This window comes from Saccostrea echinata, unplaced genomic scaffold (genome assembly GCF_033153115.1).
Source record: "Saccostrea echinata isolate AGI-Se365-2 ecotype Australia unplaced genomic scaffold, CSIRO_AGI_Sech_v1 ptg000056l, whole genome shotgun sequence".
NCBI lineage: Eukaryota > Metazoa > Mollusca > Bivalvia > Ostreida > Ostreidae > Saccostrea > Saccostrea echinata.
This window is the reverse complement of record NW_026889805.1, coordinates 2,048,078-2,074,553: the sequence shown is the minus strand read 5'-3', so window position 1 is coordinate 2,074,553 and position 26,476 is coordinate 2,048,078. Positions and strand designations below refer to the sequence as shown.

The 26,476-nt window shown below is 33.5% G+C and overlaps 1 protein-coding gene across 2 annotated transcripts in view; it reads left to right on the top strand.

Annotated features, from left to right (window-relative positions):
* Window positions 1-24,744, top strand: part of LOC133173224 (FIGNL1-interacting regulator of recombination and mitosis-like) — a 46,577-nt gene extending 21,833 nt beyond the window's left edge. The window contains exons 8-25 of one of the 2 annotated variants that reach the window (XM_061308201.1): window positions 4,613-4,688; window positions 10,197-10,281; window positions 10,721-10,856; window positions 11,845-11,996; window positions 12,160-12,308; window positions 13,463-13,543; window positions 15,343-15,438; window positions 15,600-15,663; window positions 16,541-16,622; window positions 16,814-16,896; window positions 17,296-17,434; window positions 18,896-19,084; window positions 19,294-19,521; window positions 19,836-19,949; window positions 23,066-23,254; window positions 23,705-23,815; window positions 24,152-24,205; window positions 24,329-24,744. In XM_061308201.1, the coding sequence (XP_061164185.1) occupies window positions 4,613-4,688; window positions 10,197-10,281; window positions 10,721-10,856; window positions 11,845-11,996; window positions 12,160-12,308; window positions 13,463-13,543; window positions 15,343-15,438; window positions 15,600-15,663; window positions 16,541-16,622; window positions 16,814-16,896; window positions 17,296-17,434; window positions 18,896-19,084; window positions 19,294-19,521; window positions 19,836-19,949; window positions 23,066-23,254; window positions 23,705-23,815; window positions 24,152-24,205; window positions 24,329-24,490 (2,190 nt within the window). In that variant the 3' untranslated portion in view covers window positions 24,491-24,744. Of the gene's footprint in view, window positions 1-4,612; window positions 4,689-10,196; window positions 10,282-10,720; window positions 10,857-11,844; window positions 11,997-12,159; window positions 12,309-13,462; window positions 13,544-15,342; window positions 15,439-15,599; window positions 15,664-16,540; window positions 16,623-16,813; window positions 16,897-17,295; window positions 17,435-18,895; window positions 19,085-19,293; window positions 19,522-19,835; window positions 19,950-23,062; window positions 23,255-23,704; window positions 23,816-24,151; window positions 24,206-24,328 lie in introns of both variants that reach the window. The other variant, XM_061308200.1, reaches the window with a different exon arrangement.
* The last annotated feature ends 1,732 nt before the right edge of the window (window positions 24,745-26,476 follow it).

The window sequence follows — 26,476 nt, the reverse complement described above, 5'->3', positions numbered from 1 at the left end:
CGTTAACATTTGAACATTTTTAGCTTCTTCTCTGAAACCGCTCAACCAATTTTAACCAAATTTGGCATATAGCATCTATGGGTGAAGGGGAACAAAATTGTGAATTTCATGGTCCCTGCCCCCCTGGAGCCTGAGGGGTGGGGCTAAAACCATCAAAATTAATGCAATCTTTAAAAATCTTCTTCTTTACTTCTGGACATCAAGCAGTCAAACTGTTGGCATGATTGTAATAAGCATTGAGCCCTCTACCAAAATTGTGAAATTCATGGCCCCAGGGTCAGGGGTTCTGATGTTAGGGCGGGGCTATGTAGATCATATAGTGAAAGTGCATTATTTCTTTGAAAATCTTCTTCTCTGCTCTTGGGTATTAAATAAACTAACTAAGTATATAGTTATGATGAGTAAGAGTGCCTCTTCCAAATTGTGAAATTCATGGCCCCAGGGTCAGGGGTTCTGGTGTTAAGGCGGGGCACTATTGATTATATCGTGAAAATCCATTAGTTCTTTGAAAATCTTCTTCTCTGATCCTGGGTATTAAATGAACTAACTAAGTATATAGTTAGGATGAGCAAGAGTGCCTCTTTCAAAATTGTGAATTTCATGGCCCCTGGGTCAGGGGTTCTGGTGTTAGGGCGGGGTTCTATTCATTATATAGTGAAAATGCATTAATTCATTGAAAATCTTCTTCTCTGCTCCTGGGTATTAAATACTGTAACTAAGTACATAGTTATGATGAGCAAGTCTCAGTGCCTCTTCCAAAATTGTGAATTTCATGGCCCCAGGGTCAGGGGTTCTGGTGTTAGGGTGGGGCTCTATTGATTATATCGTGAAAATGCATTAATTCTTTGAAAATCTTCTTCTCTACTCCTGGGTATTATTGAAACAAATTAAATACATAGTTATGATAAGCAAGGATGCCTCTTCCAAAATTGTGAATTTTGTGACCCCTGGATCAGGGGTTCTGGGGCTCTATTGATTATAAAGAAAAAATGTTTTAATTCTTTAAAAAGCCTTTTCTCAGCACCTGGGTATTATTTAAACAAACTAAGTACATTGTTATGATAAGCAAGGATGCCTCTTCCAAAATTGTGAAATTCATGGCCCAGGAGGCAGGAGTTCTGGTGCTAGGGCGGGGCTATATAGATCCTATAGTGAAGGTGCTTTAGTTCTTTGAAAATCTTCTATGCGCCTGGGTATTGTTTAAACAAACTAAATACATTGTTATGATACGCAAGGATGCCTCTTCCAAAATTGTGAATTTTATGACCCCAGGTTTAAGGGTTCTGGTGGGGGGGGGGGGGGGGGGGGGCTTCTATTGATTATAAAGTGAAAAAGCAAAATTTCTTTGAAAATATTCTTTTCTGCTTCTGGTTAAAAAAGCAAAGAAGCTAAGTATATAGTTATGATGAGCAAGAGTGCTTCTTCCAGAGTAGTAAATTTCATGACCCCTGGGTCAGATGTGCTGGTTTGAGGGTGGGGCTCTTGATAATAGAGTGAAAATGCATTAATTCTATTAAATAATCCTGTTTGCTCCTTAGTGTTTAGCGGATAAACAAAGTGATTAGTTATGATGAGCAAACTTATGGTCCCAGGGTCAGAAGCTCTGGTGTTACGGGGGGGGGGGGGGGGGGGGTCTTTTGAAAATATAGTGAATCTGTAGTAAAAATGCATTATTTCTTTACAAATCTTCTCAACACGTGGGCATATCTGAGGCAAACAGAGTAAAAGTTTTTATAAGGAAGGGAATTTTTACCAGATTTTTGAACATCTGGACCATTTGGTCAAGTGTTCTGGTCCTGGCCAGGGCTCTATTAGTTTGTATTCTACTGAGAGGAGTTATTCCCCTTTGCCATTTACTTTTGATAATTTATCACTGTACTAGCACTATAATGTACTTGAAAGATAAATAGAACAAGAGAATTATGCAAAAACTTTTATTTTATAATACAAAAAGTACTTTTATAGTTTTAATGATCAGGTAGACTTGTAAGTAGTAGATAAATAAAAATGAGACAAAAATAACTTGTCTTATTAAATGTTCATCAAGGACCAAGAGAGGCCAATGTAAGATTTCATCAAGGGATTAAAATAGTACAGAAGCATTGATAATTTTTTAATATACTGTATGGTGATAGTGGTAAATGGGGAACAGATTAAAACCTAATTTATGAACTGTTAATGAATATTAAGACCAATTATTTTGTTGATCATGATCACCCTATTTTTCTTGCTTTTAGGCAACAAAGCTTCACCTTTCAGTTCATTTTATGCTCTATGCATCCTTTAAATTGTTGTATCATACTCAGGTGACCGTTAAGGCCCTTGGGCCTCTTGTTAAAATCTTCTCAAGAACCACAGGGCCAGGAAAGATGAAAATTATTGGAAAGCTTAATTATAAGTGTAGATTTTAATTTGTTCAAATCATGGCCCCCATGGGTAGGATGGGGCCACAACAGGAGATCAAAGTTTTATACAGGAATATATAGGAAATATTCTCAAGAACAGCAAAGCCATAATTAGTCACATTAATACAGAAACATCCTCAGGAAGTGTAGATTCAAGATTGTTCAAATCATGATCTCCCCCATGATCCCCCTCTGGGGGTAGGGTGGTGCCACAACAGGGGATTAAAGTTAAACATAGGAAGATATAGAATATATCTTAAAAAATCTTATTCTCAAGAGCAGGAAAGCCATGGTTAGTCATATTAATAGATATAGAAACATTCTCAGGTAATGTAGATTCAGATTTGTTCAAATCGTAGCCTGAGCTAGGTAGGGCAGTGCCACAATAGAAGATCAATCTTTTACATAGAAATATATTGGGAAAAATCTTTAAGAATCTTTTAAAGCCATCTAATAAGTCAAAGAAAATGGAAGCATCCTCAATTAGTGTAGATTCAATATTGTTAAAATCATGTCTCCCTCCCCCCAGGGAGATAGGTTGGGACCACTTATTTATTTAAACTTTTTAATACTGAACTGATTTCTGCTTTTCTGTAGCTGAAGTGCTCAGATGAGTGACGTGGCACATATGGGCCTCTTGTTAATTTTATCACCCGAATATACATGTCAGTTATTGTTTAGGGGAGTGGATCAGCTAAACCACAACTTCCTAGTTTAACCTGGTAACATAATCTGCTTGTTTAACATTATATACAGCGGCACCTTTGTACACTTGTCACCTGTATGATTTGTAGGGGGAACTCCAGTTTCTTATAATTTTAAAAGTATCTTTTAAATATCACTAACATAAAATAGCTCCTTTGCTTATTTTAAGTCACTTTTTAAAAATTCACACATCTGTTTTAACATGTTTAAGGATGAGATTGGAATTTCTCTGGGGAGCAAATAATTGAAACCTGGATGTAATATGATGCTTTTTTTTCTCTCACAAAGTGCAGCAACCCCCAAGCACTTTAGTGACTGAACTCAACTTCCAAAAAAGATTTTGATAAGTTTCAGTTTGAACACTTACATAATTGAATGACGATTGATAGTGAAAAACCTCAAACAGAGAACTTCCGAGCATTTTTCTGTAACTATTAAAGGGCATCAGACAAGTTCGTAGAAAATTACTTAATCAGACAGAGTTGTGTAACTACTTTAACAGATAGTGTTGGGTAATCGTTAAGTAGGAGGATATATGTTAGTTTTTTCTGGTCTAGAGAGGAAGTACTTGTACTTCACACCAGAACCAGCTCAGCTAGAGAGAACTGTTAATTATAAAGAGACAGTACATTTAGAAAGTGTACTTGAGATATTTGTGTGATAAGTTTTGTAGTTGGTTAGCTGTTAAATTTCAATGACCTTTTAAACCAGTTTGATTTTTAATGATCATCAATACATATTTCACAAATACATAAATCAGATCTAATACACATATAGTGATATACACATTTATCTTTTCAACTGAAGATGTTCAGACTACATGCACTAAGGTATAGCTAAGTGAATATAATGTTTTCAGACTAATAGCAGTGGTGTGTTTTTAAATTGAGGGATCAGTCCTTCTGCAGGGGAGATAAAATAATAAGTAGTACTTGTTCTTATTAATGTCCTCTCTTTACCTACTTTCTAACAAACTTACCTCAAAATATTATCATGATAATGAGGATTAAATTTAAAGTTTTTAATGCAGAGAGATCTAATTACAAAACACATAGTTCTAGATTCATTTACATTCATTTGGACATATAATATTTTAATAGTTTTGACCTTGTATTCAATGGTTGAATTTAAAACTGGGCAAAATTGCAGAAGAGGCATGTTTCTTAGGTGTAGTAGATCAGCTTTAAGTGAATAAATTAGGTAAAATTTGATGGTTAAATGTAATACTAAACTTAAAGTTCACAATGGCTAGATAAATAGAAATTGTGATATTTAAAAATGTTTCCTCAAAACCACTGGGCCATGTTTGAGCTTGCAAAATTCCATTTCATTATGATATGCCAAGATTAAAAGCACAGTCTAGATTTGAGTATTTCAGTGATTACTGGGCCACACTTAAACATTTGTCAAATGCAAGTTAAAGCAAGGTTTCTTGTGTGACATTCATGGCCCATTGTCTTCTTATTTTTTTCACCAATAATTAATTTTTTTATTTCATACAGGCTTTCCTCCGGCTTCTAGACAACATAAAACTCAGTGACCCTGTCACAGAACAAGATGTCCTAGACCTCACTCAGGGTAATTTATTCTAAAGAAAATGCATTAAATCTTTTCAAAATCTCCTGTACTACATGAAATTGAGCAAAAAAGTGTTTGACATTTTTGAGCATGACATTTATGAGCAATTATATTCCTAACCCCCCCCCCCCCCCTTTTAATTGAAATACCCATAACACCATATTAATAGCCATTCTCTGTAAGCATTTAAACTCTTATATAGGGAGTGTGGCACGCTAGGTCTTGGATTTTTATGAAACTTGGCACACATTCCTATATTGATGTATGAAACTAAAATTCATAATAAAATGGTTGCTATGGTCAATGGTTACCATGGCAACCAACATACATTTTTCATGGCCTACAAAATGCTAAATTTTGATGAAAAATGACCATTTTTGACTAATTAAAAGTCTTTAATACAAAAAGATATTTACATGACTTTATCTTTTTGTCAAAATACATCATTTTTATAGTTCTTTAGATAATTTCTAGTATTTGAGTAACTTAACCTCATAGAAAAAATATCCCTCTTTTTTAAGTATGATTTTTTTAAGGAAAAATTGTAGATTTTAGGCTCTTTTGAAAAGCCTGGTATAAATTTTTGCGGACATATTGGAAAAAATAAATACATTGGTTTGAAAGTCCATATATAGTTGTAATATAAACCATAAAGAACCACTTGGTATTCATATCTTGTTTTCATGTTACCATGGTTACAAACTAATGCTTTTTTAAGAATTCCAGACAAGGGCAATAGGTATCTACTATCAGTTTCCATATAAATACCTGAGTATTTTAAAATGGATTAAAACCAAATTTGTACATATAGTACACAATAGCAAAAACAAAGAAAAAAAATCAATTTTCATAACAAAAGGTCAAAGTTCAAGGTCAATATGGCTCGAGTTAGATGGAAAAGTAAGGAAACTAAGCACATTTTTTCAATGCCATAACTAATACTTGTGTTTTAAACAACATAATTATGAATAAACAAAATTACAGTTCTGGTGGACAATACATGTAACTAGCATCACATGAATTGGTAAATACGGACAGAAGGTCAAAGTTCAAGGACACAATGGTATATAAAATTTGCCTTTTTGTCCCCTACTTTCACTTAAAGTGGGGGATATTTATTTAGGTCTGTCTGACGTCCATCCGTCTGTCAGTCTGTCTTTCTGCAACACTTTCGTTTCTGCACGATGTTGCGTGAAGCCTTTGAGCCTTTGCAATGAAAGTTTATATAACAACTCCCTGTGACCTAAGGAAGACCCCCATTGATTTTAAGGTCAAAGGTAAAGGTCATGAATCATAATTCTGTCTGTTTTAACACTTTATTTCCGCGCAATATCTCAAAAACTTCGAGCTTTTGCAATGAAATTTTACACTGAAACTCCCTATGGCCTAAAGAGGACCACTATTGATTTCGAGTTCAAAAGGTCAAAGGTCAAGGTCAAAAATGTATACATTCTGTTTGTGTGTTAACTTTTCATTTCCGTGCAATATCTCAAGAAGCTTTTAAGCTTTTGCAATGAAATTTTATATCATAACTCCCTTTGGTCCCGCCCGCAACTCTTAAAGTATCCCGTTCCCCCAACCCCACCATCCTCCGACCCCACCCCTCAAGATCCGTACATGCTCTTTTTTTCCTTAAGCAGGGGACACAGCTTCTCTGAATTAGCTTGTTAGTATAGCATTTAAATTCGGATATTGTGAATGTCGTATCCTGTTTTATATACAATGCATTTTACTGAAATTGGTATTACATTCTCACCTTTAGCTTGATGCATAATGTTAAAATGCTATGAGAATGGTTTCATTTATTGAAAAAAAAGTAGCCAACTCAAAATATTGAAAGCCTATACACGTACCATATTGAGTGACTCGTACGTAGAGCATACGTGCATGTAAATACACTCTTTTGTTGTTTTGGTAGACTAAGTCCTTGTTCTAAAATGTACATTTTTAGACCCTATTCAACACTCCACACTTTTCCAGTGACAGTCAGAATGTGTTTTCCTGTGACTTTTTTTTTCAGAGAAGTTGACAGAAAAAGCCTAAATCCATTTTACTTTGCAATACAGTAAAAATCTATCATGTATTATTCTTAAAAACTTGAAAATTAAGAGACACTGAGATGATAAATATTTTAACCCAAATATGCCTGGATTTAAGTAATAGATCTGCTACTTCCAATATTTAATCAATAATAATCTTTTGTAAAAATCTGCTGGACCTGCTCAGATAATCTGATTTTGTGTTTTCTCGAATTTATGTCGGTTGCTAAGTTTGAGTTGGTTGGTAAGCTTGATAGAACCGTACACCTTATGGTTTGTATTGTAAACATAATTTCTAAACTTGAGTCCTTGAAAATATTGAAAATAATCTGTCCCTGCCTCCTTCCTACGGTTTTCATTTTTTAAAATGAACATGATAAAGTAACCAATGACCAGGACTTACTCCATCCCTTCCAGGAACAATGTAAAAGCACTTACCCCAAATGAATGGATAAGAGGCATTTGTAAGAAAAACACGGATCCGTTGTGAAACATTAAGAAACGTTATATATAAATATGAAAGAAAGCGGTTCATTCATAAGTGATTAACCCCAACCCGCCCCCATTCTCGAGTATAGATTTTTTGTGTTTAATTTTATGATTTTTTTCTTTTGGTAGAAAGGGGTGGGGTGGGGGTGGGGACTTGTCAGAAATTTATTTGTTTTCATTATTAATAAAATACAGCTACACAGATTTACTATTAATTTTACTGCTACAAGGTTCAATCTACATTTATCTTAGTCTAGAGAAATGATAAACTTGATAAAAGTGATAACTTTAAATATGATTCAGACAATTTGTATTTCTATGCACCCCCCCCCCCCCCCCCCCCTTACAAAAAAATTGAAAGTATAATTTTCACTGGTCGAAAGGAATCAATTACAAAACAAAACTTTTTCATTACTGACCTTAACAATTTTTTTTTATTCTTTTTTTTTGGATAAAGACCATTAATTCCCTTAAAGAAAATACTTGGATCAGGAACATTATCAATTTCTTTGTAAATATTTTCAAAGTCATTGAATAAAAAGTTCAAATCTGAAATATACACAGATAACTTTTCTCTCTTTTTTTCTGAATCAGATACAGATAAAGGCAAACAGTAGTATTAAAAAGATTGAGTTTTCTGTTACATCCCTCACAAATACAGGGTTTTTAGGTGTGGATTTTTTTTCTACATGTAGCCTTTAAATAGTCTAGAGATAAAATATACTTTTACGTTCTTTAATTTTAGAATGAGGGTGTAAAGAGTATCAGTTTATATTTCAAATGTAGCAAATCCTATCAAGTGAAAACACTCATCATATAAAAATTGTAAATTATGAATGACATAAATTCTGTTTAAAACTGCATAATATGACTGCGTTGACTATGGGTTAAGGGACGACCGTTTGATTCAGAAGGGGGGGGGGGGGCAAATTTTTTCCAAGTCAGATCATTTATTTTCATGGAATTGAAGGACAGATTATTTATTTCCAATATGATCCAGGACAGATTATGCATTTTTTTGCTTCACAGAAAAAAGTCTGAAAATAAAATAAACAATCGACCCCGCCCCAAGGGAATGGGGGGGGGGGGCGTAGGCATTTGTTTCGGGAATAATTTTTTTTTTTATTATTTTTTATAATAATAATACTTATTATAATATGGGTTAAAAATTATTACCGAAACATTGAGTGCCTTTGGGTTGGAGGTTGTAGCACTTATCAAAGATGGATTATTTATTTTCCTGCCAGTTGAGGACTGATTATTTATTTCCAACATTTTCAAGAACGGACTTTAGTTTCTAAAATCTGTAACCCCCCCCCCCCCCCCCCCCCCCCCGCATCAAATGGTCATCCCTTTAATGACAGACATCAACTTACATACATCATTCAATATTCAACTTCAACTTCCAGTTCTGTACAAACATGTAAATGTAGCTTGACTTTAATTATTTAGGTAAAATCAATAGCCTAGTTCTCTCACATTATAATTCAGTTTTTTTTTCACATTTGTTTTAAAAAGGCACTGACTTTCCAAGGCTGTATTCATTATAATACATGTATATCACTCTGACTAGGACATTGTACCTCTTCTTACAACCAATTCAATATAATTCTGATATCTCAAGTTTATCTTTTATCCCCATTTTGAAACTCCTAAGACCTTGAGGCTTAGGTTTCAATATCATGAATGTGCACAGAGCTGATTTCCTGTACCATGTGGTCTTTTACATTTCGCCACTGTTCACTCATCAAAATTATTCTTTTGCATGCAGGAAATAAACAAAGCGGTTAAAATTTGTATGCATATTAAATAAATAGAAAAAACCAGTTGATTTTACTTGAAATCCAGGATACATGTTGATAATGTAAACAACTTCCAGTCAGTTTTGTCCAATGATTTTTTTTATCTCTCGCACTAAAGAGCTCACAATTATCAAAGGGAGATAATTCAATTTTTAAATGAATGTCTGCTATTTTAATCATAGATTTCTTATATTTATAGACTGAATACCAACAATGTTTTTAAATACCTTTTAAAATCAGATGTCATACTTTTTATTTCTGTGAGTAACATGGATTGAAGTAGCCGCATTTCATTGATTGCCATTCCCAAAAATTGCATTTTTTCAGAAAAAATCAACTTTAGACACCGTTTCCATGGTAACTACTCAACATTCATATGATCTAACAATATTTTTTGGAGTAGTTTATGAAGTGGTAAATTCTAGCCAAAGAACTATATACGGTAAGGGCGTATTCCTGCCCCCATAATAGTCAAATTTTGAAAATCTCTTGAAATGAGAAAAAGTGCATATATTGTATAAAATAATCCAATTTAATACAATATATAATGAAATTGGAAAAATTAGTTGGCTTTTCTTGTCTCTATGACGTCACAAACTATTTGGATTTCCGTTATTTTTAAAATAGAGGCCAAAATGTACAGAGTTTGTTCAATTTTGACTATAGTATTTATAGAGCGCAAGCTTGCTCAGGTACCATATTCACACATTTCATTGATATTATCATTCTACTTATTATATCAAAAGATCTAGTCTGAGCAGACCTGCGCTCGATAATTTCCAATCAAAATACCGACGTAAAATACACTATTTTCTCTCAAAATCATTGCAATTTGGAATTTACGTCATTTTATTGACGTCATATCTAACTAATGATGTCATAGTTGATAAAAATATTTAATGCTTTGAAGTCTGCAAATATCCACCTGGTTTAGAACATAATTAAAGATTTCTCCATCAAAGTTTTATTTTGGGGGCAGATACTGGCCACTACAGAATATAGTCCTTTGAAAAAAATCTGTGACTATGCGTGCCACAAAAGTTTAAGTGGTTACAGAGAATGGCTATTAAGTGACTGTCAATACCTGTTACAGAGTATTTGGATGCAAACTGAGTTTACAGGATTCTGTGTTTATGAAATGATTAAATGCAATAGCTTTTTTTTGTTTTTCATTTTAGTTTGCCGTGGCCTATTTGATGTTTGTCAGATAGTAACATCTTTAGATATGAAGTTGATGGTGACCCTGTGGAAAGCTATATCTAAGTAAATTGATCCTTTAATTTTAATGACATTGTAAATGAAACCGACTTAGAATTTTTTTCATTTTAAATTGATTAAAGGCATTTTCAATATTGTTGGAATATCACAAATCCTTAATGTGCTTTACTGCACCTTTGTTACCTTTTTCTTTCCCACAAGACCAGGATGTCAAAGAAAAAGATTTCTGGGAAAGAAACATCTTGAACATATTAAGTTTTTTGAAGTTGTGTTCAATACCTTTAACACAACTGTCCATTATATTAATTCAAAGATTTTTAACTTAAGCAAATAATTGCTAAAATGCAGTCTTGCATCCCAAATCAAAGAGTTTTTCTGACCTGCAGAGGAAAAAGAAAACTGCTACTGTTCTATTCTTAGCTTTACTTGACAATTGAAAGTAACTGTGAACTGAAACTAAAAGAAGATCCCTCTGTGCTTATAGACATGCCATTAATAACAAGGTCCATGTTGGTCAGCGATTGGAGGTGGGGGGTATGATTGGTCACCTTTGTGGGGAAATCCAGAGTGGATTCCTCTTCCTCCTCCAGCTGATTCCGCAGGTGGATCCAGAAGGAGCGGTGGGTTGTTTTGACCTTTATTGACACCACCATGTTGGCATACAGTCAAGATAACACATCACATGAAACTGAATTATAACATAATGACTAGAGCATTCAAGACAAATTCACACAATTCTTTGTAGTCCATGGATTTATTTTCTTTGCATGAAGCATCTATCTAAATAGCTACATAAATGTTTTGTAGTATTATAATTACATGGGTTACTGTAAATTCCTTATTTTACGCGAGTACTTAATATCACGAAATGGCCCAAGGGCGTCAAATCGCGGGAACGATAATTCGCGAATCAGTGATTTATCTAGAGATTTTACATACATTAAAGCACCATAAAAATAAAAGCGAGTAATTTTATTTCGCGAGTGGTGCTTCTCGCGTAATTACACGATAATTTATTCCTCGTGTATATTTAGGAATCTACAGTAACAATTTCTTTAATGGGATCAGTGCCAAAGAATAGTTTATCACTGAAAATATCAAAATATTGAAATCAAAGTTTGTCATAAACAGGGCATTAAGGTACAAAGAGGTGCAGTAGTTCTTTATACAGTGAGATTTATATATCCGTGCCCTTGAGCTGAGTTAGGATTGTTTTATGAAAATAACATAACTCATGATGGTGTAAAATAGCCCACAACTTAAATTTTAACTAAGCTGTGAATTCACATAAGTGCAGATAACAAACTATAAAAAGAATTTTAAGCAAGGATTTGGGCATTATTGGCCAAAGTTTTGAGATTGCTACAATTGAATATCACCAACAATTCATACTGCATCAAATGTAATAGTTATTTTTCTTGGCATTATAAAACTACATTTTGCACAAAAAAAAATAATGAAATAATATATATATATATTGTTAGGGAAAAATTGCTAAATTTGCATTTTAACCATAGATTAGTAGGGTAAGACTTCAATGTATGAATTGTTGAAATAAGAAGGCCATTTATAAATTGTTATATATTGAATAATACACTCCTGTTTTAGGTGTTATCTCAGGGAGACGAGAAAGGATTCCAGAAATCCCTCAAGATCCTGGGATTCCAGATGAAAATCCTAGTGATGCTGGTGCGGGAATTCTCGGATGTTGTTCATGGCTGTGAGGAGCTGGTCTACAGCTTGCTCCTAACACTGATGAGGTGTCGTACTCTGATTTCTCTGCTTTACCTCGTACAAATTTCTCTGAAACTGTTGTTCTGATCCTGAAAGCCAGAGTTTTCTTTGAAGAATTAAAACACATAGATAATTATTTAAAGAACTTTTACATAGAGAATAGACAATTATTGTTTAATTTATTTACAGATTGCTTCCTCCCAGTCTGTCAGCCCAGCAGATAGATGAAAAACACCTCAGAGACATCAGGCAACATTTAACTAATGCTATTGACATACTTATCAAAGCCTTAATATCAAATAGAGCATTCACAGAGGCTGTTACTGGAGCAGAGAAAGGTTTGTAACCACAGAATTTCCTATTTGTCATCAAGCACTGAATTGTATTCAGATTTATAAAAAGGTTGAATAGAATTGTATTGATAAAATCCAAAGGATGAACCAAATTCAATGGAAACACTGTTACAGAAAACTCAGTTTTAAAGGAGTCAGCAGGACTTTTAACTTTTGTTTCCGTATAACTAAAATTCTTTATATCTGTATAAGGAACCTAATGCAAAGTCATAAAGTGTATTTATAACAGAGAAACCCATACAAAAAAGTTTATTATAGCCATGTTTTGCTGTAGAATGAATCCCTGTATATTGTTACATTTTGTCAGGGAGGGTCACAATTTAATGGATCATAAATACTACAAAATATCATCTTTTAACTAAATGAGAATGATGAAGATCTTACCTGGAATGAGCTTAATTTTTTTGTCACCTGAATCACTTAAGTGATCTTGTGTACCTGCTCATGTCTGTTATTCTTCATCCTTCATTGTTCATCAACTCAAGAACATGTTTATTTCTTCTCTGAAATGGCTTCCAATTTAAACCAATGGTGAAATATTGTATCTAATGTGTGAAAGGAATTAAAAAAGTATAGATATTGTTTTGGCTAGCCATGGAGGGTCGGGTCTAAACTAAGCCTTCATCTTTAGTAAATGTAATGAGAAATTAGCTCTTTGTTGACATTTAAGAATTTTGACCCCAGATTTAAGCTAGAATCTTCACTCCTGAGCATCATATACAGTAAAACTCGGTAATAACGAAGTCACTGGGACCTGTGAAATTACTTCGCTCTATCCATAATTTGTTATATCCGTATAAGAAATTCGTTAAATTTATATAGCTGGGGATCCAAGAAAAATTCGCTATATCCGTAAATTCGCTATATCTGTGTTCGTACTAAACGAGTTTTACTGTATGAAAGATGCAATATAGCTTTAAAATTCCTCTTCACATTAAAGTATAGAGGAAAAATCTTAATCTTTTGTGAGTAAAAAAAATGTGTCCTCTACCAATTTGTACGATTTCTTCTCGCATAACTGTCAAGTCCTATTGTCAAGTCTTATTGTTGAAATTGATAAAGAGAAACATTGATCACGAGATATACATGTATGATAATGTATTTTGTTAAACAAATTCATTATCACTTATCTTTTGTAGTCAGAAGTTTGACAGATGGAGACAGTTTTCCACATCTACAGACTGTACTGAAGGTTTTAGAATTTCTTCCTCAAATGCCAGGTCAGTAGACTAAATACCATTCTGATGAAGAGTTACAGAGTTACCTCTCTTTTCTAAAGATGCTGATTTTCAGAGCTCAGAAAAAATTGATGATTGATAGTTCAAGAAATGCCACTTAAGGTTCCAAAAATATTATAACAGAAATTTAAAAATGATAAGGGTAATCCATTCCTCTTATAGGCCAAAAAGTCTATCCTAAACAATCTAATTTCTTGTGTCTATACAAGTGTTAGTCATTTTCAAAATCTACATAATTAAAATCTACAAAAAAAAAATCAGCAAAATTTCATGTGCTCAAGAGTGAAAATGTTTGAAGAATGTTAAAATGCTGATCTCCCTTTTAAAATTTACTCAAGGATATTTGCTTCTCAGCCAAGAACAATAACTCTTAAAATTATCATTTGATCCAATAAGTCTCAAGATGAAGCTTGAAATTGAATCTTTTTCTTGCAACAATTTTTAGCCCACCTGAGCCAAAGGCTCAATTGAGCTTTTTTGATAGAAAAGTGTCCAGCGTCCGTCCGTCTTCTGTCGTGTGTTGTCTATTCACATTTTTGAGGATTTTAGGGTGGGTCCACAACGGTGCATCAAAAGTTTTCATAGTAATATATGGGAAAATTTTTCAATTCAAATGCCTATAATAGGAAGGACAGATATGTAGAAATAATCTATTAATAATATTTTTAATAGCCTTTGCCTCACAATATTCATTCCTAAACACTTTCTACATGTATTGACAATTTAAATGCATCTCACAGGAAGGACAGGGTTTTAAAAGGAAGACCAAACTTTGCAATGCAAATCTTTCTAGTTCATATACTGCAGGAAAAATTAGGCTCTGGGTATTTTTATTGTTTTAAAAATAACTAATTCTTTAAATAAATATGGAGTAGTGCAGTCACTAAAAAATGGCAAAGTTTTCCACTCCTTTGATATGAAAGTGTAATAGAAGGAACTTGAATGTAACCAGAAAGAATCATTTCAAATGTATGTATTTTTCATGTTTTGAGAACTGCATCAATTCATGTTCTTGTGAAATCAAGAGAAATTGTTGTAAGTTTAACAAATAATGCATGATATTTACCTTGTGCTTTCCATGTCACATGTTCAAGTCTTGCTTCATTTAGACCCAGGCTTGAGACAGATAGTGCCAAAATTTTGGAATTTAGATAAAATTGTAAAGTCTTCTGAATCACTTACAACAAAATGTGGCAATCTCAAGTGAGAATACAGATGTATTGGATATGATAATGAATACGAGATTGTTGACTATGCTCATTGAATCCTGCTAATTTTCAGAGTTAATTTTTAGCTCACCTGAGCTGAAGGCTCAAGTTAGCTGTTCTGATCATATTTTGTCTGTCGTCTGTCTGTCCGTCTGTAAATTTTTAAATATCTTCTTCTCGAACAACAAAGTATTGATTGGTCATATTTATATGGAAGCATCCTCATGTAGTGTAGATTAAAGTTTGTTCAAATCATGACCCCCAGGGGTAGGGAGAGGCCACAATGGGTGATCAAAATTAAAAATTATACATAGAAATATAAAAGAAAAAAATCATTTGAAATCTTGTTTTCAAGAACAGCAAAGCCATGATCATATTAATTTGGAAGCATGTTCAGGTAATGTAGTTTCAAGAGTGTTTAAATCATGCCCCCCCCCCCCCCCCCCCTTCTTTAAAATTTATATTTTAACTTTTCAATACTGAACTGATTTCTGCTTTTCCCTGGCCATAGTGCTCAGGTGAGCAATGTGGCTGATGGGCCTCTTGTTAGAATCTGTCCCATTGTTTCCACAGATGATGTACAAGACCAGTGGGTGGATCCAAAATTACATCCAGAAGATGAAGACAGATTAAGTGTGATTGATGTTGTGTTCAAAACAACCTCAAAATGTATGGGTGACCATTTTCTGTAAATTTCCTTAACATCAATGGATATTCCATTTACATTTTATCAATAAAAAAAGAAAACACAAAATACGGAAGAAAAATCTTAGATCGCCAAATCTGTCAAAAACATTTAACACATATTGAATATTCTGATATTTTTTCAGGCAGTAAAGAGCTTAACTTGCCTATTGTCCTTACAGACTCAATGTTGTCAGCAAAACCAGAAAGGTTAGATTTCTAACAAATACTTTTAAGAATGCTTCTAGGAAAAAAAATCTTAGATTTCCAACATACACTTTTAAGAATGGGTATGCTTCTAGAAAATTGTTATTTCTGCAGATGATTTTGATCAATCTATTTTTAAAAAAAAATAATATCAGGACGTGCAGTATTTGTTTGGATTAATTGTTGTTTGCGCCCCAAACAGATAAGACCCTTAAAGCAGGGTACCACTGTTCTCTGAATCTAAAAATCACAAAAAAGGCTAAGAAATCATTGCATGGACAAATTGGTTGCATGATTGAAATTCTGTCATGCATGGAATACATTACATACCCCTTGAACATTTGGGGGATCTATCTTGACCACACCACAGTTTTATCTGAGTGTATCCTTTATGTTGCTTTAGCAGGTGACACATGCATTACATGGAACACTCTAGTACCACAATTTGGTGCCAATAACTTACTTAAAATGATAGTTGAAGTTAGTATTCTTATTTACATGGTATTGTTTATTGGAGAATGGATGAACTGTGTTCAAATTTGAGTTAACAGGAACCTTTCATAACATCATTCCCAAACAACTGTGAAACTCTTTGTAAAATGTTACATAGCATTTTGAGTTTGTACAGGTCCTTAACATCAACTTGAAAACAAGGGCACCAAAAAGCAAAGCATCCCCTTACAAGAGAGCACATCCATCCCAAATAATAAATTATTACTTCTGCTAGGCACAAACTCACTAACCCAATTCAACCTATGTTGCAAGGGGATAAAAAGACTTGAAGACAAATATTGCATCACTTTTATTATTTTTACAAACACCTCAATGAAGATATACAGTAGTCTTGTACATATTTCAGTTTTTGTGTTTGATATTTCAGGGAGGTTATCTTGTATGAGGTGTGCTGCACCAGATTATGTGCATTCCTTGGATCTTTATCTGCTAAACATTTCCTTAGAGCTGTGAGTAAAACAAAATATGCAACTACAACCACGCTTAAATGAAGTTGGCTTTTTTGAGAGAAAAACTTCTATTTGCACGCTGCCACTGAAAATACTAGCAATTTTAAAGGAAAGTAAAACTTGCATTTAACATTTACCAAAGAAGTTTTAGACCATCCAAACAAAATTATTTATATGTTTATCTTTAATAGGAAGGAATTCTGTTTGAAAACGCTCTGTCACATGACTTCTGGTGTCATCTACTAGCTGAGGATATCTGGTGCTTTATCATCAGGTTTGTGTTTATTAATAACATATTTGTAATGAAATGAATCTGATATTCAATTCTAGAGTGATATTTTTTGCTAATCAAAGTGCATAAATCACACAGGTTCACATTCAAATTGAATAAGCACTAGAGTAGGGGGAGGTCTCAGCTAGAAAATTGCATCTACAGCTTTGGTGACAAAAGTATAATATAAGCTTTGCAAGTGGTATAAAACTTTACAAGTGGTAGTATAATGCTTTACAAATGGTGTAAACCTTTGCTTAATTTTGAGGATGTTTATTTGAAACTGTAAATACCACACATATTAGGTAAATTAAAAGAGTGGAAAAAAAGGAAAGTAAAGATGTTATCTAGTTCCATTCATACTGATACTGATGGAATCAAAAGGTTTTTTTTATATTGTAGGTATGGCTCAGCTGACCTTTGTCGAGATCATGTGACCTTTTTACTTGAAGTGATGAAGCAGTGTTGGTCCTTTGACCTTGAGTCCCCACTACTTTCATTGGTTGTTCGATTAATTAAGTGCCTGTCCTCGGAACATCAGGTAACTTCTCGCCTCAACAATTTATATGAAGCAGCAATAATGCAAACTCATTAATAACTTAGAAATTCATTTGGTATTATGTTGTTCAGTGACACATTGAACATCAAATAGTGATGTAGACAGTATATTTTGCATGAGATTAAAGTCTAAGCGTTGGAAAAATTTCACAGAGTTCAGTTTGTAGATCAGGGTTGACCATAAGAATTGAAATAGTAGGGGGCATTAAAAAAAGTAAAGGGGGATCAGATGATCCTCCCCTAACAAGTGGTTGATGGGGAATATTTGAACAACTGGGGAATTACGTGATTACAGGGATAGACATTAACTTTTAGATTAACTTGACCAAAGGGCAAGTAATCTCAAACTTTGAATTGCCCGACTGCAAAACTTGGTTGCTCAAATTTAAGAAAGAAGAAAATAACAAATCATTGCTGGAAATGTCTATATGATAAGAATAAAGTATGACCAGATACACTAACTGTCTATTTGGCAGGTTGAGCTACATGAAAAAACAATTCAATGCTATGTTTGTACATGAAATTCAATGTTTACCACTGTCCTTGTCAATCTAACTTGGAAACACACACAGCCATCCAGCAAAAACCCAGCCCCCTCTTGTTTTCTTTACTAATAAAATTCATACTTCTAAAAATTATTTTCGGAAAGATCCTTTTCTGAATTTTGATTCAGAAAAGATAACTAAAGGTAGACACTTGCTACGAAATGTACATGTCTTGATCAGGATACCTTGTGTTATTTGTATTCTTTGAGTGAATAAGTAATCTTAATATTTCCTAATAAGTAGGCAACAGAGCTGTTAGACATAGAGCATAATTACCATGAAAGAAAACAATAAGGAACCCAATTATCAAATGAAATTACGTGTATGATATAGAATGCTACCGAGGGATTCCAAATGCAAAAAAAAATGTCAGGCACGTACCTGGTGGAAATCAATTTTTTTATTAATTGTTTTATTTATAAACTAATGTAATCTACATTTCTATCAGAAAAATTCACTTGCCAGATCAGACAAGTATGTTGACAGTTTCACTTGCCTGAACTTAGATTTTACTTGCCCTGGGCAATCGGACAACATTTAATCTCGATCCCTGGATTATCAGTGGGAAAATTCCCTAGCCGAGTCTTAGGGACAACCCTGTAGATACAGTGTTCTCTACAATAAATAGATTAAACTACAATTAACAGGTCAGAGTGTTGTTTGTCACTAACACAAGAAAATCCGAACTGTTAATAAAAATTATAGTCAGATAATTCCAGATATTACTTATAATTACATTGTTTCTTTGATAACTGTGTTTCATGAAAACTTTTTCATCTTAATAGTTACAATATACTACATATAAGTGCTTTAAGGTGCTGAAAAAAATCTGTGATATAAAGCTTGTGTTCATGTAGTGTTACAAATTGATCTACCTGATATCACCTGCTATGTTTCAGACCGAGTTGATAAGAAGATTAAGCTCAGAAGAGGACCTCTCCTTGCTGTATGTTTTATCCTGCTGTCTACCCAGTTTCTCTGACGAGAACAATCAGAATCTGGTGGAGAAAGTGTCAGAAAAATGTTCCAAAATTCTGCAGGAGTTTACAGTTGCCTCAGAAAAGACTCAACAAGACTTCTACAGAATGGTCAGTATACTAGATGAGGAATTTTTCTAAATGTAGGTGATTCTTTCTAAAGTCTATTTCAAAGAGCAACATTTGAACTTATCTCAATTTTGTAGTTTACATCAATGCAAAATGGTATTTTTGTATGCATTTATTATTGCTGCTTTAAAATTGGTTTCCAAAAATTCAACATTTATATTAATTTCTTTTATTTTTTTTTCTTGTCTCAGTTGAATTCTGTTTCCTGCCTGTGTGAGTTAATGAACAACAATGATACAATTGGATTGGCTGTCCAGTCAGCCATGACAATGTCCCTTACAGACAGTGTCAGTCAGGTGTGGAGAGAGATGTTTATCTCAGACTGGACAGACTCGTCACTACTCGAGCTGTGTCTCCAGAGACTCGTATTACTCAGTTCACATCTCTCCACTCTTATGGAGAATGATGTTCTCCTGAAGGTATTGTAAATCTTTTTCTTTTAGTGCTAAGTTGTATTTCTGTATGTTCAGTTTGCAATGAGGTTAAAAAGATCTAAAAAACTTCAAAACTAGAGAAGAGGTAGATTCTATTAAAGTCAAAATTATACTTGTGCATTCTTAGGGAAATTCTGAAAAAAACATGTCAAATGTTACTCTGTATTGAGTTATATAGAGACTTTTTTCATGCTTTGAAACACTTAATTGTGATATACATTTATTTCAATAAAAGGAGTCTTGTCCTCAACAGGAACTAGAGTTTAAGCATATTAATGGACATTTCTCTTTGTTTATAGATTCTATCTGTAATGAGTTTCCTGTTACTACAAGGCTGTTCCAGCCACCTACATCTTACCATTGTCTGTTTTCTGAAGTCCTTTGGTAAAATCAGGCTTACAGCAACTCCAGAGGTACCTGCCAAATCAATCTTTAACATTTTTTTATATCAAAAAAAAAGACAAAACTAACAGACAAAATGTTTGAAGGAGACTTCAAAGTTGATAACTTATTTTTCCAACATAATAATAACCTAGAGGTAAATATTTTTTGTTGATGTGAACTTTTATGACAAAGTTTCCTTACATTAATAATCAAAGGAGTCACCTTTTTACTGTAGGTCACTTCACTGCAAATGTTCAGTAATGCATTCCAAAAATATTTAAAGGTCAAATTCAAAGGAAATAGATACACTTGCAAATGATATAATGTTGTAAATAATAGTTAATAAGAGGGAACCACAATATTCGTAAATTTTTTAACCTCGTTGTTTTCTTTGTTTACCTGTTTAAAAACCGCTAAAAATAACACTATCAATAGAGTTACTTCCCCTTTTTGTGACGTCACAATAGACATCAACATCAGAAAACGATAATATCTAGTAATATAAATATAGTATAGTGCTCTCGATTATCATTAAAAAAAAAGGCAAATTTTAGCGACAGTGAAACTGAGGTGATATATACCAGAGGTAGATCTTTTAGTTAAGAAAAGACCCTACATGTTTGAGCCAATCAAGGAAAGTACGTAAGTTGTAAATGATTATTCTTCAACCAATTCTGTTAATATTGTCCAAAGCAGGTGATGGTGAAAGTGGAAATGAAAATAACACAATCGCAATACCTAGCGAATATACATAACTGGTATTCAATCCCTTTCACTAAGCACTCAATATTTCAGAAAAATGTTAGGAAAATTGATTTTATGTATTGTTTCATATTCATCATAGCATTAGAACTGTAACGGATGAAAACATATACATATATAATTCTTCTTTTATTTTTTTTTACATTGCATGGCCGTAGGAGCCGGGTGCTCGGCAATTTTTTCCCTATATAAAGTATACTATAGAAAACAAAATAACGTATGTCTGATAACTTTTTTTTTATGCGTGAGAAGGAATTTTTGCTTGGTAGAATGAAATCACAAAATCTGTGTAATATCCGTGGAAAATGTCTTACAGGTACGAAGTATCGGGGGAGGGGGTGCTCCCCTGACTTTTTCCTAGAATTAAATTCTTGCTTTTTATGCCCCCGGATCGAAAGATCCCGGGGGTATATTGTTTTTGTTCTGTCTGTTTGTCTGTTTATCTGTTGTCTGCTGTCTGTTGTCAACTTTAACCTTGCCCATAACTTTTGATTGGTTGGAGCTTTGACTTTCATATTTCACATGTATATTCCTTGTGACAAGACCTTTTTTTAGGTACCATCATATTTGACCTTTTGACCTTGACCTTGGAGTTTGACCTTTAACAAGATTTTATGAGACTTTAACCTTGGCCATAACTTCTGAACAGTTGGTGCTTGAGGTTTCAAACTTCACAAGTGTATTCTTTGTGGCAAGGCCTTCCTTTGAATATCAACAACTTTGACCTTGACCTTGGAGTTTGACCTACTTTTGAAAAACTATAACCTTGGCCATAACTTTTGAACAGTTGGTGCTTGGGGTTTCAAACTTCACATGTGTATTCCTTATGACAAGACCTTCCTCTGGATACCAACCACTTTGACCTTTTGACTTTGACCTAGGAGTTTGACCTACTTTTGAAAAACTTTAACCTTGGCCATAACTTTGGAATGGTTGGTGCTAGGGCTTTCATACTTCACATATGTAATCCTTGTGACAAGACCTTCCTTTGGATACCAACCACTTTGACCCTTTGACCATGACGTTTTACTTACTTTTAAAAAACTTTAATCTTCGCCATAACTTTTGAACAGTTGCAGCTAGGGCTTTCAAATTTCACAGGTATATTCCTCGAGACAAGACCTTTCTTTTGGTACCAACATTTTTCATCTTTTGGCCTGGATTTTGACTTGCATTTGAGAAACTTTACTTTAACCTTCGTCATAAGCTGCCATACGGGGGCATCAGTGTTTCACAAACACATCTTGTTACCTTTACTTTTTTCCTAGAAGTAACTCCTTACCTATAATTTAAAATGAAAATTTTCATGAAAGGCTGGTAACAACCCCCTCCCCATTTTGTTACAGTACGGTCAATCTCTCAAACCTCACTTTATCCAATTTTTTAGTCAGAAATAGATTACGTCACCCCTCCCCTTTTTCATTTTTTTTAAGGTTTTCAGAGTTTCAAACTTTGGATTTATTTTTTTGCTTGTTAAAATTTTATCAAGCATCTTTTTGACTTATCAATTATTCCCCTTCCCCCCATATTCAGTCTGCCCCCCTTCCCCCTGGATATTGATTCTGTCACCATGCTAAACAATTTTCTTATTTATTTGAAAGAAAAACATTTATGTACATAAGGAAAAAAAACATGCAAATGACATTTCCTTTATTACTAGTATTTCCTACTCCACAGACATCTCGTTTATCAGTTTATCACAGATTTGTCGGATGGGTATATCAGCGCCTCGGGAATATTCTTCCATCATGTGTAGTAATGAAAATCCGAAAAACCTTTCCCTCCAAACAGTATTGCAGCTATAAATACCCAAACTGTCAAGCTAAAATACAATATAAATTTTGAAATAGAACCAAGAACTGTGTGGGTCATTTTATATTTAATTAAACTGTAAACTGGTTCATGTAAAAATGTCGCTCAGAAAGCTTCGCATGTTGATTGGGTTCAAAACCATATCTTTTCAATTTTAATGTCCATATTTCCCCCAATTTTGGGTTCTTAGAAATAACTCAGGCCTTCTCCCGATTAATTGGTACAGTGATAAGTGCACATAGCACCAGCTCGCAAACAATAATGTTCCAAAACCTGTAATATAGTTTGTACTCTCTATTTCTCGTTGTCTCTTATGACGTCACGCAACAAGGGAGAGAAGCAATTTACAAAAAAGCTCCACTTGTCGCACAGGTAAATTTAAACGACGACTAGTGATGACATTGGTGACAAAAAAATTAAACAGACCATATAATGTCATTCATATTGCTCCAAAGGCTGATAATTATGAATAATTTTGTATTTTCAAAAAAATATTATATTTGACCTTTAAAAAGAGAGGAACCAACATTAGTAACTTATGTGACATTTTTCTGAAATGAATTTTCAGCAGCCTCAGATTTTGAAGAAGTTTTCTGACCTCTTTGTGATGACCTTGACCTCGCCTGACCTTTTCATTCACCACCATGGGTTATCTGCATTTACACAGTTTGCTGAGAACACAATACATGAATCTGTGGTTCCAGATTGTATTGATCAACAACCTCAGCTTCAAGACTTTGTGGTTCAGTTTCTTAGCAAGGTGAAGTAACATTGAATTGTGAACTGTACTATTATGTGAATTCGTATTACAGTATGATTATAAACTTAAATGTGTAAATTTAAAGATGTAATTAGTTGGTAAGCATTAAACCAGGCGTGGTTATGAACTTGGTTGCCTGTAGAATATGTAAAAAGGGATAACAATTTCCTACCAGTTTTGAATAAGAATTGCAACATTTCTGATTAAAAAAACTAATACTTAAACTACAGGAATGTAAAGATTTAGAACTGAAAGTGTTATGCTGACCAGTGCAGAGAAAACATTTTACCATTAAATCCATATAGTTTTCTGTAAACATTGATAATCACCTATTAATGGTTAGACTGACAGTAACTGATGAATTAATGTTAATCTCGAGAAAGATCGTCTAGAACTGTTGGCCGAAGTGACAGTGAAAAAGGAATATATTCTTTAATTATTTTCTTTTAGATACCACACACCTGTGAAGAGTTGAGCCGACTGGAGTTCTTGAGAATGGAACCACCCCCTGATTCAAATGTTAACAGAGAAAGAAATGACACCATAAAGACAAAAAATGAGGTAATCTTAGAGTGCTAAAATATCCAAAATGGTGCATAATGTGTACAATATTTTTAGCTCACCTGAGTCAAAGACTAAAGTAAGCTTTTCTGATCAACATAATTATGTCTGCGATGTGTGCTGCACCTGTGGATTATTAACTTTCTTGAAATTTATATTCAGTATCAGATTACTTGTTTGTAGTTCTAATCTAAATATGCCAAATAAAAAAAAGTATTACTTTTGAATGATTTGTTGCAAAAATCAATTTTATATGTGTAAAAGCAACTGTAGATACTCATATAAATTGTGTGAATTTAGGAATTTCTGATTGATTTCGAATTGTTTCTTTTTTAGCCCAGTAGTAAGAGACCAAGACTAATGGACAATGATAGTAAAATAACTACAAAGGTAAAGATAAGGAAGACATCCTTTATTTTTAATTTCAGGAGACGAGTTTCAGTGGTACTTTATTGAGAAATCTCTGTAAAAATATTAAGTCGTTTTCATATTTCATATTTTTTTTTTAAACAGCTGGGGATGCAGGTAAAGGAGTTGGTGGTAGTGTTACGACAAACTTTATCAGAATTAGAGAACTTAAACAACACAGAGGATTGTAATTTGTCTTCACATTCCTGGAACAACCTGGAAACAATTCACTGTAAAATTACTGGTATCTTAAAGGAAAAGGGGTGACATTTTTTGTCTTTAAATTAAACCTTATATAGTCGACTCTATATTGGAGCTCGTATATTTCAGTATGATCTGTTGAGTTTGACTTTAATGAATCCAGTCTTGTATAAAATAATTCTGCTATTTTTACAATTTGCTAAATTGCAATGTATATTTGAATGTAGATGAGCTGGATTTGGAACAGATGCTGTATGAATGAAATGTGTTTTGGTGTATGACATATGGTTATAGAAATGAATAAAATCATTTAAGAAAAAATCTTTTTATTTGGTCATGTATGGATACACAAATTAACTTTTTTCTACTTCATTTGCAATTTTCTGTTGATCAAAGAACTACTAAAGATATATGAGAAATGTGAAAGGTGTTTACAAGTTACTTCTTCCATAATCATAAAAAATTGTTTTTAAGCTCACCTGAGCCAAATCCAACCAAACTTGCCAGAAAGCATCTTTGGTTAAAGGAGATTCAAGCTTCTTCAAATAAAGGGTTACAGACTCATATAATTGGAGATGATTAAGAAATATGGAACATTTAAATATCTTCTCATGAATCACTGGGCCAGAAAAGATGAAAGCTTTCTGACATAGTTTAGATTTGAATTTGTTCAAGTCATGGAACTCGGGGGTAGGTGGAGCCACAATAGGGAATCAAAGTTTTACATGGAAATGTATATTAAAGGAAAAAAAAAGCTAAAACAAATCTCAAAAAAGGCAGAATACAGGACGATGGGTTAATGATCCCCAGGTAGTGCAGATCCAGTTTAGATCAAATTATAACCCCAGGGGATAATAGGGCTCCAAGAGGGCATTATACTTTTTCATGGTAATATAAATGAAAATCACCTCAAGAACAACAAGACCATGATTAGGGCCATTAATATTAAATATTATAATTACTGTGACTAGAAGATACCAGGATATCCCATTAAAGCTCGAGAGTTTATTTCCAATGGAGTCCTAATTTAAATAACACAACAACGCAATGTTTCGTCATTTATACCAATGTCTTTGACTTTCCTCAATATAATTTATTATCTCCATCCATGAGTCTAGTCTGCTCTGATTTTTGCAAAATATAAAATAAAACTAATTTTCGTAAATGGGCATTTATTACAATACCAAACGAATTAACCAAATACGTAAAAAAGTTACACGTCCGTATTTTAATATATCCCTTATAATGATATTAAAATACATAATGAAAAAATAAAGGTATGAATAGATAAAATGGCATATAAGATGGTACACCCTTTAAAAACACGCCTGGTCTTGATTAGTGATATATCAAAATATCCAAGCGTCCTGGATTGCAGATTTAGTTTTGATCAAAGTATGGTCCATGAGGGTAGGTTTGGGCTCAATAGGGGATCAAAATTTTACATAATAATTTAAGGATAAGTTGTTTTAAAGTCTAAAAAATAGTTGAATCATGACTGGTTAAGCATCCTCAGGTTTGCAGATTCAAGAGTGTTCAAATCATGGTCCCTAGGGGTAAGTTGAGGCAATAATAGAAGTCAAAATGTAGAAGTTGAATATATAAAAGGGTTTTAGAAATTCTTTTGAGAACTAGCAGGGCCAAATCACATTTATATGGAAACATTCCTACATTAGCAGATTAATATTTTCAAACTATGGATCCTTGGGTTGAGAAGGCCTAAAATCAGGGAGCAATTGTTACCGTTTACATCTGCAGAACAGCAAGGCCATGTTAGTCATAAAGATCAAGAAGCATCCACAGGATGTGTGAATTCAAATTACATTATGTCATTACCCAAGTAGGATAGGGTGGGACCACAATATATAATAAAAGATTTTTTGTTTGGAGAAAAAAAAGAACAGCTAAGACAAGGAGACTCAGGAGAACATTGTAGCCCATGGGCCTCTTGTTATCTTTTCTGAGCCAAATAGTAAATAGTTAAGAAAAAACAAGATGAAGATGACTAACAGTGTTTATTTTCAAAAAACCTAACAATACATATTTGGGAAC